The sequence below is a fragment of the Loxodonta africana genome, chromosome 21, assembly GCF_030014295.1.
Source record: "Loxodonta africana isolate mLoxAfr1 chromosome 21, mLoxAfr1.hap2, whole genome shotgun sequence".
Classification (NCBI taxonomy): Eukaryota; Metazoa; Chordata; class Mammalia; order Proboscidea; family Elephantidae; genus Loxodonta; species Loxodonta africana.
Genome location: NC_087362.1, coordinates 21170872 through 21184881, shown reverse-complemented (window position 1 = coordinate 21184881; position 14010 = coordinate 21170872). Strand labels below are relative to the sequence as shown.

At 34.9% G+C, this 14010-nt stretch overlaps 1 protein-coding gene across 1 annotated transcript in view; it reads right to left on the bottom strand.

Moving 5' to 3' along the window:
* Positions 1-14010, bottom strand: part of SPOCK3 (SPARC (osteonectin), cwcv and kazal like domains proteoglycan 3) — a 514066-nt gene that overhangs the window by 36511 nt on the left and 463545 nt on the right. Inside the window, exon 7 of the mRNA XM_003415798.3 lies at positions 8119-8238. Coding sequence (XP_003415846.2) covers positions 8119-8238 — 120 coding nt within the window. The remainder of the gene's footprint in view (positions 1-8118; positions 8239-14010) is intronic.

Here is a 14010-nt window from a genome sequence, read left to right as displayed (position 1 = left end):
AAATTCAGCCAAGTACAAAGTAAACTTTCTACAAAATTGTAATATTCAAATATTAAGTTATCTTACTGCTACTAATGTGTATAAGTAAATTTTATTATAGGAGTTATAATGTCTCAGTTATAGTATCTATCCAATAAAAAGTTCCAGATGTCTCAATAATTAGAAGAAACAAAATAAGCAATAATCTAAATCTTTCATTTTATTACTTGAAAAAAGAACAGAAAATTTATATACCAACTTGGCAAATCTTTATTCTCAAAAATGCAGTCCCCTGCCATACCTAGAAGCCTCCTAATTGCACTGAAATGGAGCATCATTGCTGAGCCATCTGATTCAAAATGCAATCTTCCTCTCAACGTGAAGACAGCAAGACATAAAGTGAGTAGTGTCTTGGTAAGAAATTAGAATGTATTCATTTACCCTGGGGGCTTAAGTAATTCTACCATTTTCTCTGACTGAGGAGAGAATTTAGTTCGTAGGAAAGGCAAAAATAAGACACTATCTTAATCTGAATCAGATTGTTAATATGAGAATTTTGCATAGGATGCTGATGACCTGATACTTTCCAAATTGACAGAGGGAAAATTAATATAATATCTCTTTCAAAGAAAGACACAACACACAAACACATGCACTAGGTTAAAATATGTTTAAAAACAACAACAATAATAACAAATCTGGGCATAGTATTTCTGTTTCTTAATTATTAGTATATATTTAAATAATGAAAAAAATCAAGGTATATAGGTTATAATAGGCACACCACTTATTTATTGTTTAAAAAAAAAAAACCTCAAGTGTTTAATTTTATGGTATAATAACAGAATCAGAGCCTAAATAGTTCAGTTATGATAGGAAAAGAAAACAATGTATTTTATAACTGAATTTGTATTTTTAATTGTTATAAAGCTGCAGAAAAATTAAACTAATAGATAAAAAGTACATGCTACTCAGGGAAAGAAAAATAAATAGACTATTAAGGTATCACAAACTAACATACATATGAAAAGTAAAACAGTGAATTTTCAGGCGATTTTAATAGGTTGACCTTTAAGGTACAACTCTTGCTATAGTTCCAGAATTGATAATTTCATATGGCTCAATCATACATATGTATTTATGTTCCACCATGTTTGACAAGGCAGTAGCCCTTATTTTGCCCAATATTTAGAACCAACTTTTGCTGGATTGTACTCATGGACGTTTATTGCTCTATTTGTTGGAACAAGAAATAGCACCAATCTGAGCCTTTGTAGGAAACCCTGGTGGCGTACTGGTTAAATGCTACGGCTGCTAACCAAGAGGTCGGCAGTTCAAATCCACCAGGGCTCCTTGGAAACTCTATTGGGCAGTTATACTCCGTCCTCTAGGGTCGCTATGAGTCGGAATCGACTCGACGGCAGCCTTTATATGAAATGAACTAGAGTGCTGAATTTTTTAGGTTCTTTAAGGGTATAAAGAATTTACAAAGAAGGCTTGTGCTAATATTCCTCCTCCACTGTCCTCCTGCACCCCAACCAGTTCAGAAGCAGCTCAGGTTTACCTCTCGAAGTCATCCATTAAGACATTTCACTTTATTTTAGTCTACTGTTAGGAAAAACAGGTATAAGTTTGAGAATTATTTTTTTTTAAATAAACTACATATTCCATTCACAAGTATTCTAATATTATATAAATCACACTCTATATAAATTTCCAGATAGTAAAGTAAAAGTTCACCATTATTATAAACTTACATTAATCATTTAAATGTCATTGGCTATACAGTTGCATCAAAAGACAAAGACCTGTTCAAGTTCAAAGGTAATATTAAATAACAGTAAATATTAAACAACAGACATTGGCATTTAAGCATTCATATTTACACAACCAGAAAAATATACACCTTTTTCCCCCTTACATATTTTCCCCTACCATCTCTATTTTGATATTTAAATAAAACAAACATAATACTGTTTTTTTTAGCTATATATCACGTTTTCATTATTAAATTTAAAGTTGCTTGATTATGCATAAGAATGTATTTTGACTACCTAAAATGTAGTAGCCTTTCTGTCCATGATCAACTCCAATCTATTAACCCTCTCTCTTCAGCCAAATGGGTGTTGGAGCTTGCAGGCAAATGCGTGCATACTGGTACCGAGTTTTCTCTCACTGTGGACTAAGTGAGTGCAGGAGACGGGATCAGGGTGGAGAATTAGGAAGTGAGAGCAGCCTGTCTCAAGGAGAACTGACTGCTGGGGGAAAGGTCAATATCTACCACCTGTATGTCTTAGTTTCTTAGTGCTGCTGTAACAGAAATGCCACAAGTGTGTGGCTTTAATGAACAGAAATTTATTGTCTCAAGGTTTGGGAGGTTAGAAGTGTGAATTCGGACCTCTAGGGGAGGGCTTGTTTTCTGTGTCTGCTCTGGAGGCAAGGTTTTTGTCCCTTTTCAGCTTCTGTTCCTCAGGTGCTTGGTGATCTTCATGTGGTGTGGTATCTATCCTCCTACGTCTGTGCTTGCTTGTTTCTGTGCCTAATCTGCTTTTTTTATACCTCAAAAGTAATTGGCTTCAAACACACCCTACACTGATAGGGCCTCATTAACATAACAAAGAAAATCCTATTCCCAAACTGGATTATATCCACGAGTTTAGGGGCTAAGATGTACAACACATATTTTGGGGGGACACAATTCGATCCATCACGCTGTAATTGGGCCTACTGTTGGTGACTTCAAGAATTCATGAAGGGCAGTCTAAGCCCAAGGCCAAGCCCAAGCCCAGTGCCATCAAGTCGATTACAACTCATAGTGATCCTATAGGACAGAGTAGAACTGCCCCACAGAGTTTCCAAGGAGTGCCTGGCAAGATTCAAACTGCTGACCCTTTCGTTAGCAGCCCTAACACTTAACCACTATGCCACCAGGGTAAGAGGCACAGGAATAAGGATGCTGCATTCAAGGCTCAGCAGGGAAGTGGTGTTTTTAAGACAAAGTCAAGGCAAGTGAGACAGCTTTCCATCGAATTTGGAATATTACCAACAAAGGGATGTCATCAAACAGACCGAAGCCCCAATGAAGAGACAAGGAAAAACCACCACATAATCTGAAGAGAGCCAGTAGTCAGAGAGAAAAAAAAATCAGTTATAGGCTGAATGAAATGAAGGGGTAGACTGTCTACAACATGCATTTAAGATATGCAGACACACACGAGCTTGAACATTTAAGTGCACACATAAAAAGTACATAGAAACAATTTTTGAAGCTGAAAAACATAATTTCCCAACTAAATCTTACAGATAAATTGTGAAGATGGTTTGCCACTCTTGAGTGACAAATTAGTGAATCGGACAATCAAGTGCAAGAAATATACCAAAATATAGCCAAAATCTTGAAAAAAAAAAAAAAGATGGTGAATAAAAGGCTTATAACAGAGCCTCATACTGTTGCTTAACAGATAATTTGATTGTTTATTCAGTAAAACTTGTGAAAGTCAGAACCTATGTAAGGTGGAAACCTGTCAGAGAAGGAAAATTTGAATATTTTCCATTAAAAGGAGAGAGAGAAAAAGCGGTAAGACTGTGCCCTATCACAGGTGGAAAACTTGTGAGACCCAGAAAAACTACGCAGTCCCATCAAGTTATGGCTCTCACAAGTTTCACTGTATTTAGGTACAGAGTTCTAGTGACTCCCTTTTAGGGAATCTTATACTTTGGAAGGTGAGAGTGCTATGGAGTGTACTCACTAATATCCTAAAAGAAAAAATGCATTTTTCTAAGCAAAAAAGGACATAAATATCCCTGACTGATAAACTCTTTAAAAATTAAATACTTGAGATAAGATTAAAATTAAATGAAATAAAACGGAGATATACTATGGCAGATGAAGAAAAGGAGAAGAAACAATGGTTACTAACAAATAATATAAATAATATTCACCCCTGTATATCAATTATGAAAACCCTGGTGGCGTAGTGGTTGAGTGCTATTGCTGCTAGCCAAAAGGTCAGCAGTTTGAATCCACGAAGCACTCCTTGGAAACTCTGTGAGGCAGTTCTACTCTGTCCCATTGGGTTGCTGTGAGTCGGAATTGACTCGACGGCAACGGGTTTTATTTTTTTTTAATATCAATTATGTACATTATATATAAGACTTAATATATCATCATGATTTGGAGTTGACTCAACAGGAACTAACACCATGTACACACAAATAAAACCAAACCAAACCTATTGCCATTGAGTTCATTTCAACTTATAGTGACCCTATCGACAGAGTAGAACTGCCCCATAGGGTTTCCAAGGATGTAAATCTTTACAGAAACAGGCTGCCACATCTTTCTCCCATGGAGCCAATGGTGAGTTCCAACCATAGGCCTTTTGGTTAGCAGCCGAGCACTTTAACCACTGTGCCACCAGGGCTCCTTATATATACATTACATATTATATAAATAATTTAATTTAACATGACTTTTCATAATTAAATCTAAATACATAAGGTTAGATTACTTGAGGATGTGAAATATAATAGATAACATTTGAAAAAGAGGTATTTTGAAAGGGAAATTCCTAAAGTAACTAAATTAGTTCAAAGTGTTTGGAGAAAAGCAGAGGGAGAACAAAAGAAATTTTTCCAAAAATATCATTTAAGTAGAGTGGAAGAAGAGGTAAAGTTTTAGAGACGGAATAACTAAAAATTATCCTCAAGGTCTCACTTTATGGTGTTGGAGGTGAGTATTCTGGGGGATAAGAATAACTTGATTCCAATAATAGTAAAGGAACTGTGTCAGATTATATATTCAAAGAAAAGTAACAAGTGAAACAAAAAAGTAAATTTGAATGGAATGAAAAGCAACATAATCGAACCATAAAAACTAAAGAAAAAGGTAAAAAGAAATAACAATGTAAAATAAAACAATACACAATACAATACCGATTGATTAAAATCCAGTATATCTGTCAATGCATTAGGCGTGAACGGGCTGAACTGAATTATATCACTAAATAACTTAGACTGTCATTTTAAAATAAAAATCCAAATCTAGCTATGGGTATTTACAAGAAACGCACTTACACTGAAGTGATAAAGATTGAGAATAAAATGCGAGTAAGAATACCAGGTAAATGTAATGAGATTGAAAGTAAGGGTGGCAAGTTATTAACAAAACAAAACAAAACCCTTTGTCACGAAATCAATTTCGACTCACAGCCACCCTGTAGGACAGAGTAGAACTGCCCCATAGGGTTTCCAAGGCTGTAATCTTTTTTTTTTTTTTTTTTTAATCTTTACGGAAGCAGACTGCCACAGCTTTCTCCCTGGGAGCGGCTGGTGGACTGGAACCACCAATCTTTCAATTAGCAGCTGAGCACTTAACCGCTGCATCGCCAGGACTCCCTAATAAAATAATAAGATGCATAATTTAATAATGCATAAATCTGTATATTCTTCAAAAGAGAACAGCAAACACATAAAGCAAAAACTACTGAAGATGCCAACTTCATTAAATATAATTAGAATGAAAGCCATCGATACGCCTTTTCCAGAATTAAACAGGTAAGTAGAGTATATATATGATGGTTTGATTGGTTTTCTTTTTTGCCATTAAGAAGTTTCTTCCCACAATAATATATGTTCGAATTCACTTGAAATAAATGCACATAAAATTAACAAAGATATATAATGTTAGGAAACATATAATATTATGCACAAGAATGGAAAGAATAAGTGTAATGGTAATACTTTATGCTGGCACTGAGGAAGATAAAAATTTACTCTGATGCCTTGTTGGTGGAAATTTGAAATGTCCTACTCTTTTTTGCAGAGCAGCTTAGCAACATCGGTTAACACTTATAATGTAAAATGCATGCGCTTTTTGACAAATTGCATTGCTTAGAATATTTTTCTTAGAAGTAAAATCATACAAAATTGGCTGCAGCACTGTTTTTCATGGAGGAAAAAAATAAATGGAAACAGTAAGTTGTAATTCCTAGGGGAAAAACTGAGTAAATTACTCCACACAATGGAGTATTTCACAGTCATGACATACTGCTTCTTTGTGTCATTAATTTATTTCACTCATTTTTATTTAGTGAAAATTATGCGTAAAAAGTTTATTCTAGGTTCTGGGGTAAGCAGAGGTAAATAATGATCTCCGCCTTCATTGAGTCTGTAGTGGTCTAGTGGGGAGAGAAAGAAAATCAAATAAATAAATAAGTCAAGTACGTGGTATGTTAAATAGTAATAAATACTATGAAGAAAAAGTAAAGAAGAGAAACGGGACAGCATAATGTTGGAGGGTTGTTTCTAAATTCAATATGATAAAGTAAGGGAAGGACTCCTTCAGTGGGTGTAAATACCCGAAGATCTGACAGAGCCAGCCATTTTTATTCTATGCATTTGTCATATCTCTTTTAATGGTTAGCTTTCCTTTGTAAATTTACTCCTACTTGGCCTCTGAATCCTCCAAGCCCTATAAATAACACTGTGACCCATTTTTTTTCCTGTACTCTCCAAAGATATTCAACTCCCAAGGATCTTGTTGTAATTAACCTACTCTCTTTCTTAAGAGAGTTTCATGGCATTTATTGCAAAACAAAACAAAAAAAAGATGGAAAGAGAAATAATGTTTCATGAATGTGTGCAATTAGCCAGGCACCACGCTGAGTGTTCTACAAGCTTTCTTGTTGTCCATCTCTGAACGGTTAGCCTGAGCTCAAGCTCAAACAAGAAATTTGAGAGCAAGCAATAAAAATGCTCAGGAATGAGTATTGGAAGGACAGGGGGAGAATATAAATTAAATAGGCAAACACACAAAAGAACCGGCTCCACAATACAATCAAAATGTAAGAGCCTAGAAAAAGCCCTCCTCTCACGCTAGATATATTTGCTTCACGCATCCAGTGACAAAACACTTATTGTTTCTATTAAATACATAAGATAAGATTATATAAAAATAAAGAAAACCTGCCAAAAATCAAGTCAATGATTCTGAAGAAAAACGTGAGAAACACTCCCACAGAGTAAGGAAAGTCTGAAATCGTTCCTTTCCAAAATTATTAAGAAACAACACATAACACACAGTCACTACACATTCCAAGACAATGATTATGTCTAAAGGTGATGGCTTAATTTCTCCCTAGATTAAATTATTTAAGAACATAAATAAAATTCCTAACAGGAAAAATATTGTGATTGTAGAAATGTCCTTCACAAGAAGAAAACAAGGGAGGTGTTTTAGGAAACACAGATTATGGGGACTGTGTCCCCTTACTCTGACTTCACTATCAAGTGGCCTTTGAGGATTCCAAGTGAGAGCAGCCGGGTTGCGTCACCGGGAGCAATGAAGGTCGGTCTACTGGAACAAATTGGTCAGTTAGGAGATACAGCTCATGACTGCTTCCCCAATCCCTCTTCTTGCATTTTAGAGCAATTCCTTCAACCTCCGAAAGCTTCCTAAGATTAAGCCCATGTTTCAACATCCTTTTTTATATCCATATATATATATATGTTTCTAAAAATTAAAATAATACAAGATGAAAAATTCATAAGACCATTCAAAACAAGTGTTCTGTTTCAATTTGTATTTCCGTTTCTAAAGGATTAGGAAAAAAAGTTTGGAGAACTATACAAATGATGAAATAATTATAGAAGAATCATATGACTTATTTTTTCTCTGTGTTTTATGAATTTGATTTGCAGTGTATTATTAACAATATCCTTTTTTGTCTGCTCATCCAAGCAAGATACGTCTTCAAAGCAATTATGAAAAGGCTAAAATTTTGAACTCCACAGGATTCCCTAAAAATCTAAGTACTTAAAATTCTTACCTTTATTTCCTGTATTGTTCTACCCTTTGCCATTAAAATACTGAAAAATATTCCTACTAGAATTCAACTAGAAGTTAAATGCTGTCTCTGAGGAAACATTCCTTTTTAAGCAATCACAGTTGTTGTCCCAAATGCTTCATTTCCTTCGAAATATTCCGGGTGTGCTCAGAAGTAATAACAATATTCTGATTTGTTATGCATATAAAGGTAAACTTTGAAATATTTGTTTTTATTTGAGTGATTCATTGGAGATACAATCTCACATGGGAGGCAAAAAAAAAAAAGCATGTATAAAATAGAGAAATCTTACTGCTTCTCTCAGGCCTCAGTAATGCTTTTGTCTTCTTGTTCTGGCTTCCACTTTCATGAAGAGCCTTGAACCAGTCCCGCAGTCGGTTTGCCACTTCCCTGAATTCCAGGTCGCTACATGCTAAAAACAAAGAGGAACAGCACACATTTTGAATAATAACTTAGCAGGATGGAAATGCTATTTCTCAACTTATTCCAGGAAACTGAAAGGTAACAACAGCTAAAAGAAAAAATATATATATAATAACTGTGTTTCAAATGTCTCAAACTTAAAATAGGGTGATTCCAACATAATGGTATGTAATTTTTTTTTTAATATAATGATAACCTTTGATTCACTAAAGAAATATTATTAGATTTTACTTTTACACCTCACTGAAATATGACACTTTGTCCAAGATCCTTATTTTTAACTTCATATGTATTAAGTTGTAGTATTTTTGTACTGAACACTTTTGTTATAGTATAGCTGTGTGTGTATATAAATGTATATGTATATATATATGTACATACATAAAAAAAAACATATCTACATATATATACACACACACATATACGCCAAAAAAAATCCATTGCCTCCGAGTTGTTTCCGACTCATAGTGACCCTACAGGACAGAGTAGAACTGCCTCATAGGGTTTCCAAGGAGCAGCTGGTGTATTTGAACTGCCAACCTTTTGGTTAGCAGCTGAATGTTTAACCATTATGCCACCAGGGCCCTGATAAGATGCATAATTTAACAATGCATAATGTTAATATAGGAGTCCTTTATAGGATCGCTATGAGTCAGAATTGACTTGATGGCAGTGTGTAGGTGGCACAAATGGTTAAGCACTTGGCTACTAACCAAAAAGTTGAAGGTTTGAATCCACCCAGATATGCCACAGAAGAAAGACCTGGCAATCTACTTCCAGAAGGTCATAGCCATTGAAAACGCTATGGAGTTCAGTTCTACTCTGACACACATAGGGTTGCCATGAATCAATCAACTTAATGCGACAAGTTTGTTTGTTTGAATGTTAACATATAGTACATGAAATTGTGTAATTTACTCCCAAAATATTTTGAAAATATATTAAAAAAAACTTATATTGTTTAATGGAGACTCTTACTCCAGACCTAACTTCTGAGCATGTTGGAAATGTACAATTTCCTCAACTGACAAATTTCCTTAAGCTCTTCTTGCTCATTTTGTTAAAAATAATAACTTGCCCAATGCTATCATGGCATATTATATTTAATATACTATTGTGTTCAATAGTATATACATTTCATTTTAATATGTATTGTAAAATATAATATACCATGATATAATACATTGCAATATAATATAACTCAAGACAATAGCCAAGCCCTAACATAAATAATATTCCAATTTAAAAGGGTCTTCTTAGTAGTTATTAAATGGATGACCCACACTAGCAAATTATTGGACATTTAAAAACATAAATGAAGAGACTATAATCTTCCGTGGAGGAGGGTTACAAATGTTGTCATTTACAAAAATAGAGAATCAGAATGCCTTCAGATTTTTCAATAGCAACCTTGGAAGGCAGAAAAAGAATTGAGAAATTACTTCTAATTTCCACTGAAAACCCTATACCTGGAAAAATCAGATGGATGAGTAAGCTAAAGAAAATTTTAAACATATAGTTTCAAAAAAATTAACCACTCACATAATCTTTTTCCTGGGAGATACTAGAAAATGTGATACGCCAGAGAGAAATCCAAGAAGGAGGTGGGGGCTAAGTTATGGGAAATGAGAGCTATCGGAGAAAGACGTAAAGGCAAGTCCTAGGAAGACGGTAAAAGAAAATTCCAGAATGGCTGTGTGTACCAAGGGTAGAGGTAGGTGGTAGCAGGTTTGAAAATTACTTGGCCAGTGTCAGAGAAATGTACAGAATATGTTGCTATCCTTTCATCGAGGGAAAACAACAAGCTATAATGAATGTCAGAGAAAGCATCACTTTTACTAATAACATTCACGAAGGCTGAATATGAGTGATGAGGCAATAAATAGCGTGTTCCAAATATGAGTATTTATACACTAGTCTGGGTTCTCTGTGTAAAGGAATCCATACACTACTATGCAGAAGAAAACAAAGATCTCCTTAATAAGAGAAATTTTTCTAAACACATATACCAAACTCCAAACCAAACCCACTGCTCTTGAGTCAATTCTGACTCATAGTGACACTACAGGACAGAGTAGAACTGCTCCATAGAGTTTCCAGGGAGCGCCTGGTGGATTCGAACTGCTGACCTTCTGGTTAGCAGCCAAACTCTTAACCATTACTCCACCAGGGTTTCCAACACATATATATACATGCTTATATAAATACCAACGGACCCTGGTGGTGCAATGATTAAGCCCTCGGCTGTTAACCAAAAAGGCAGCAATTCAATTCCACCAGCAGCTCCACAGAAGAAAAGACCCAGTGATTTGCTCCTGTAAAAATTATAGCCTGGAAACCCCATGGGGCAATCCTACTCTGTCGCATGGAGTTGCTGTAAGTCAGAATCACATGAATGGCACACAACAACATATATGCAACACTTATCTCCCTGGAAGGTTCCTTGGGGGAGGTGGCAAATGGTGCGCACTTGGGTGCTACTGAAATGTTGGCAGTTTGAACCCACCCAGCTCTGCCAGGGAAGAAAGGCTTGGTGATCTGATTCCCTAAAAAAGATTATAGCCAAGAATACCACATGGCGCTCAGTCTACTCTGTAATACATGGAGTTGCCATGAATTGGAATTGACTCAATCGCAATAGGTTTGGTTTTGGTATCTTTCTGGAAGGATACAGACAAAATTGATCTGACTAATTAATTTCCATTAGGGGGACTTCATGTCTAGGCAAAAGTGGAGTGAAGGGCTCTTATTTTTACCGTTCATCTGTTTTTTGTTTTCATTTTATATTGCATGCTATATAAATGTGTTAATATTCAAAATAAGGACAAAACAATACAATCTTTTATGAATTAGTTACAAATGTATCTACCATTTCACCTAACAAATACACTTAGGAAAATTTATCACTCAGGTATAACTGATGAGAAGAAAGCAAGCAAGGCGTATTAGGGGTTACAGCTTCTGGATGACAGATTCATTTTACATGTGCCATCTTATTCAACATTTTCTTGTAATAGAAAGTTTACTAACAACAAAACTGTCCATCAACAGTAGTCTGGTGATATTAATTAGATATATCCACCCAACTGAGCTATATGAATAATTAATAAATTGAAGAGACTCAGTATGAACTGATACAGGGCTATATTTAAAATATAGCTTTGGGTGAAAATCAGAGAGGAGCACAAAAGTTTGTTTATTATGCTTCCATTTGTATAAAAAGGAAGAAAAAACTCATTTACTTATATATATCTAAAATATTTCTGGAAACATACATAAGGGATTGAAACATTATCACCTATTTAACAGGAATTGGGAAGTGGGAACTAAAGTGGTGGGAAACTTTTCACTATACACACATTTATACTTTTTTAAAAAATAATATTTTATTATGTTTTTGGTGAAGGATTATACAGTCGTTTAGGTTCCCATTCAACTAGTGTTACACAAGGCGTTCATGACATTGGTTACATTCTTCACAATGTGTGAATATTCTCATTATTTCTATTCTGCTTGTTCGTTTCCATTAATCTAGTTTCCCTGTCCCCTTATATTATCATCTTTGTTTTAAAGTAATTGCCGACTGTTTCGTCTCATATAGGTGATTTTTTAAAGGCGCACAGTACTTATGGGTGACATTCATTATTTTTTGAGCCTATTTGTTATTAAGCTATGAGGTGACTTCAGGGGTTAGTTTTGGTTCAATGTTTGAAGAGTTATCTCAGGGCAGTAGTATAAGGGAGTCATCCAGTCTCAATTAGGCCAGTAGGTCTTTTTTTTTTTTTTAAGTAATTGGTTCTGTTTCACATTTACCTCCCATTCTACCAGGGTTCGTCTATTATGGCCCTGATTAGAATGGTTGGTAGTGGTAGCCAGGCACCATTTATTTCTCCTGGCCTCAATGGTGTCCTTCTTTCACTTTTGCTCCGGACAAGTAGAGACCAATAATCGTACCTAAAGATGGCTGCTTGCAAGCTTTTAAGATCCCAGACATTACTCATCAAACTAAGATGTAGAACATAACTTTATGAACTATATGCCAATTGACCAAGATGTCCCACGAGACTATGGTCTTAATCCTTCAAACCCTGAAATCCAATCCTGCGAGGTGTTTGATTATATCTAAGAAGTATCTGTAACTGTGCCCCATATATGCTTTATTACATATATGAATATATGTGCATATGGTCATATAGATGCATATGCATATAAACATGTATACAGCTATATATACACACATAAGATACCTATACACAAACATGCTTACATAAATACATACATATCATACACATATTTGTTTGCTTTCACTATTGTTAAACTATACATACGCATTTATACTTTTCAAAATTAAATCATGTGAATGCATTTCCTAATTTAGAGAAAAATTTAAAAATAAATTTGAATTCCCCTTTTCCTTTGTCCATCTTGTGTTTTTTCAACAATAACATCCAGCCAAGAGCACAGTTTTATTCAATAAATATATACTAAAAGAACAACAAAAGATCTTGTCGAGCAAGTCGGCGCAGAATATTTTATTGTGTTAGCAAATTTGAGTTTAGTAATATAATGCTCACCCTGCATATATAATGATATTATGAACTTACATTATTTTTAAACTTATAACCTAAGTAGCATATTAATAATAATAATAAAAAAAAAAACAGCAGTGTCAAGTCGATTCCGACTCATAGCAACCCTATAGGACAGAGTAGAACTGTCCAGTAGAGTTTCCAAGGAACACCTGGTGGATTCGAACTGCTGATCCTTTGATTAGCAGCCATAGCACTTAACCACTATGCCATCAGGGTTTCCAGAAAATTAGATTAGGTATGGTAAACCCATTGCTGTCAAGTTGATTCCAACCCATAGTGACCCTATAGGACACAGTAGAACTGCCCCACAGAGCTTCCAAGGAGCAACTAATGGATTCGAGCTGCCAATCTTTTGGTTAGCAGCTATAGCACTTAACTACACCACCACCAGGTTTTCCATTAAGCATAATAGTATTTTCAAATTTATCCAAATGTGAGACCTTATATATACTTACAGTATAACACCTAAGCTTAAGTTTCAATATAAGGTTATGCATTTATTATAATGAAATATTTTAGGGATAAGACTCCTGTGATATTAATGATAATAGCAGCTTATACCGCATAAACAAACCAAACCTGTTGCTATTGAGTTGATCCCGACTCCTAGCAACCCTATGTACTTTACAAGAACACATTTAATATTCTTAACAACTCTACGAGGTATATATTACTCTTGCTCCCACTTAAAAAAGGTTAAGAAACTGAGTCAAAGAGAGCTGAAGAACTTGCTGGAGGTCAGAGAGACAAGTGACAGAGCCAAGTTTTGAATCCAGAAAGTTAGACTTCAGAGTCAAGGTGTTAATCACGCTAGCAAACTAACTCAGTAACCTCAAAGGAAATGAACAAATAGCATACTCCAGTTTAAAGCAAACAATTCAAGCACTGCTTCACTCAAAGCTTATAAACTTCCGTTTTATTAACACATGATTATAATGATGAGATGATCATCATAGCAGAGATATACAATGTTAGCAAAACACATCTTCAGAAGACAATAACAAAACCTATATTAGACATCTTCTTGACTTTAATGGAGTCTTACGTCTTCAAGTCTAATGTTTATTGCCAATTAAAAACATTTCACAGAGATCTTATTGAGTAATAAACTAAAGTATATGCCACTACATACTCTACAACAGCTGACAACGCCCATGATAGAGATTACT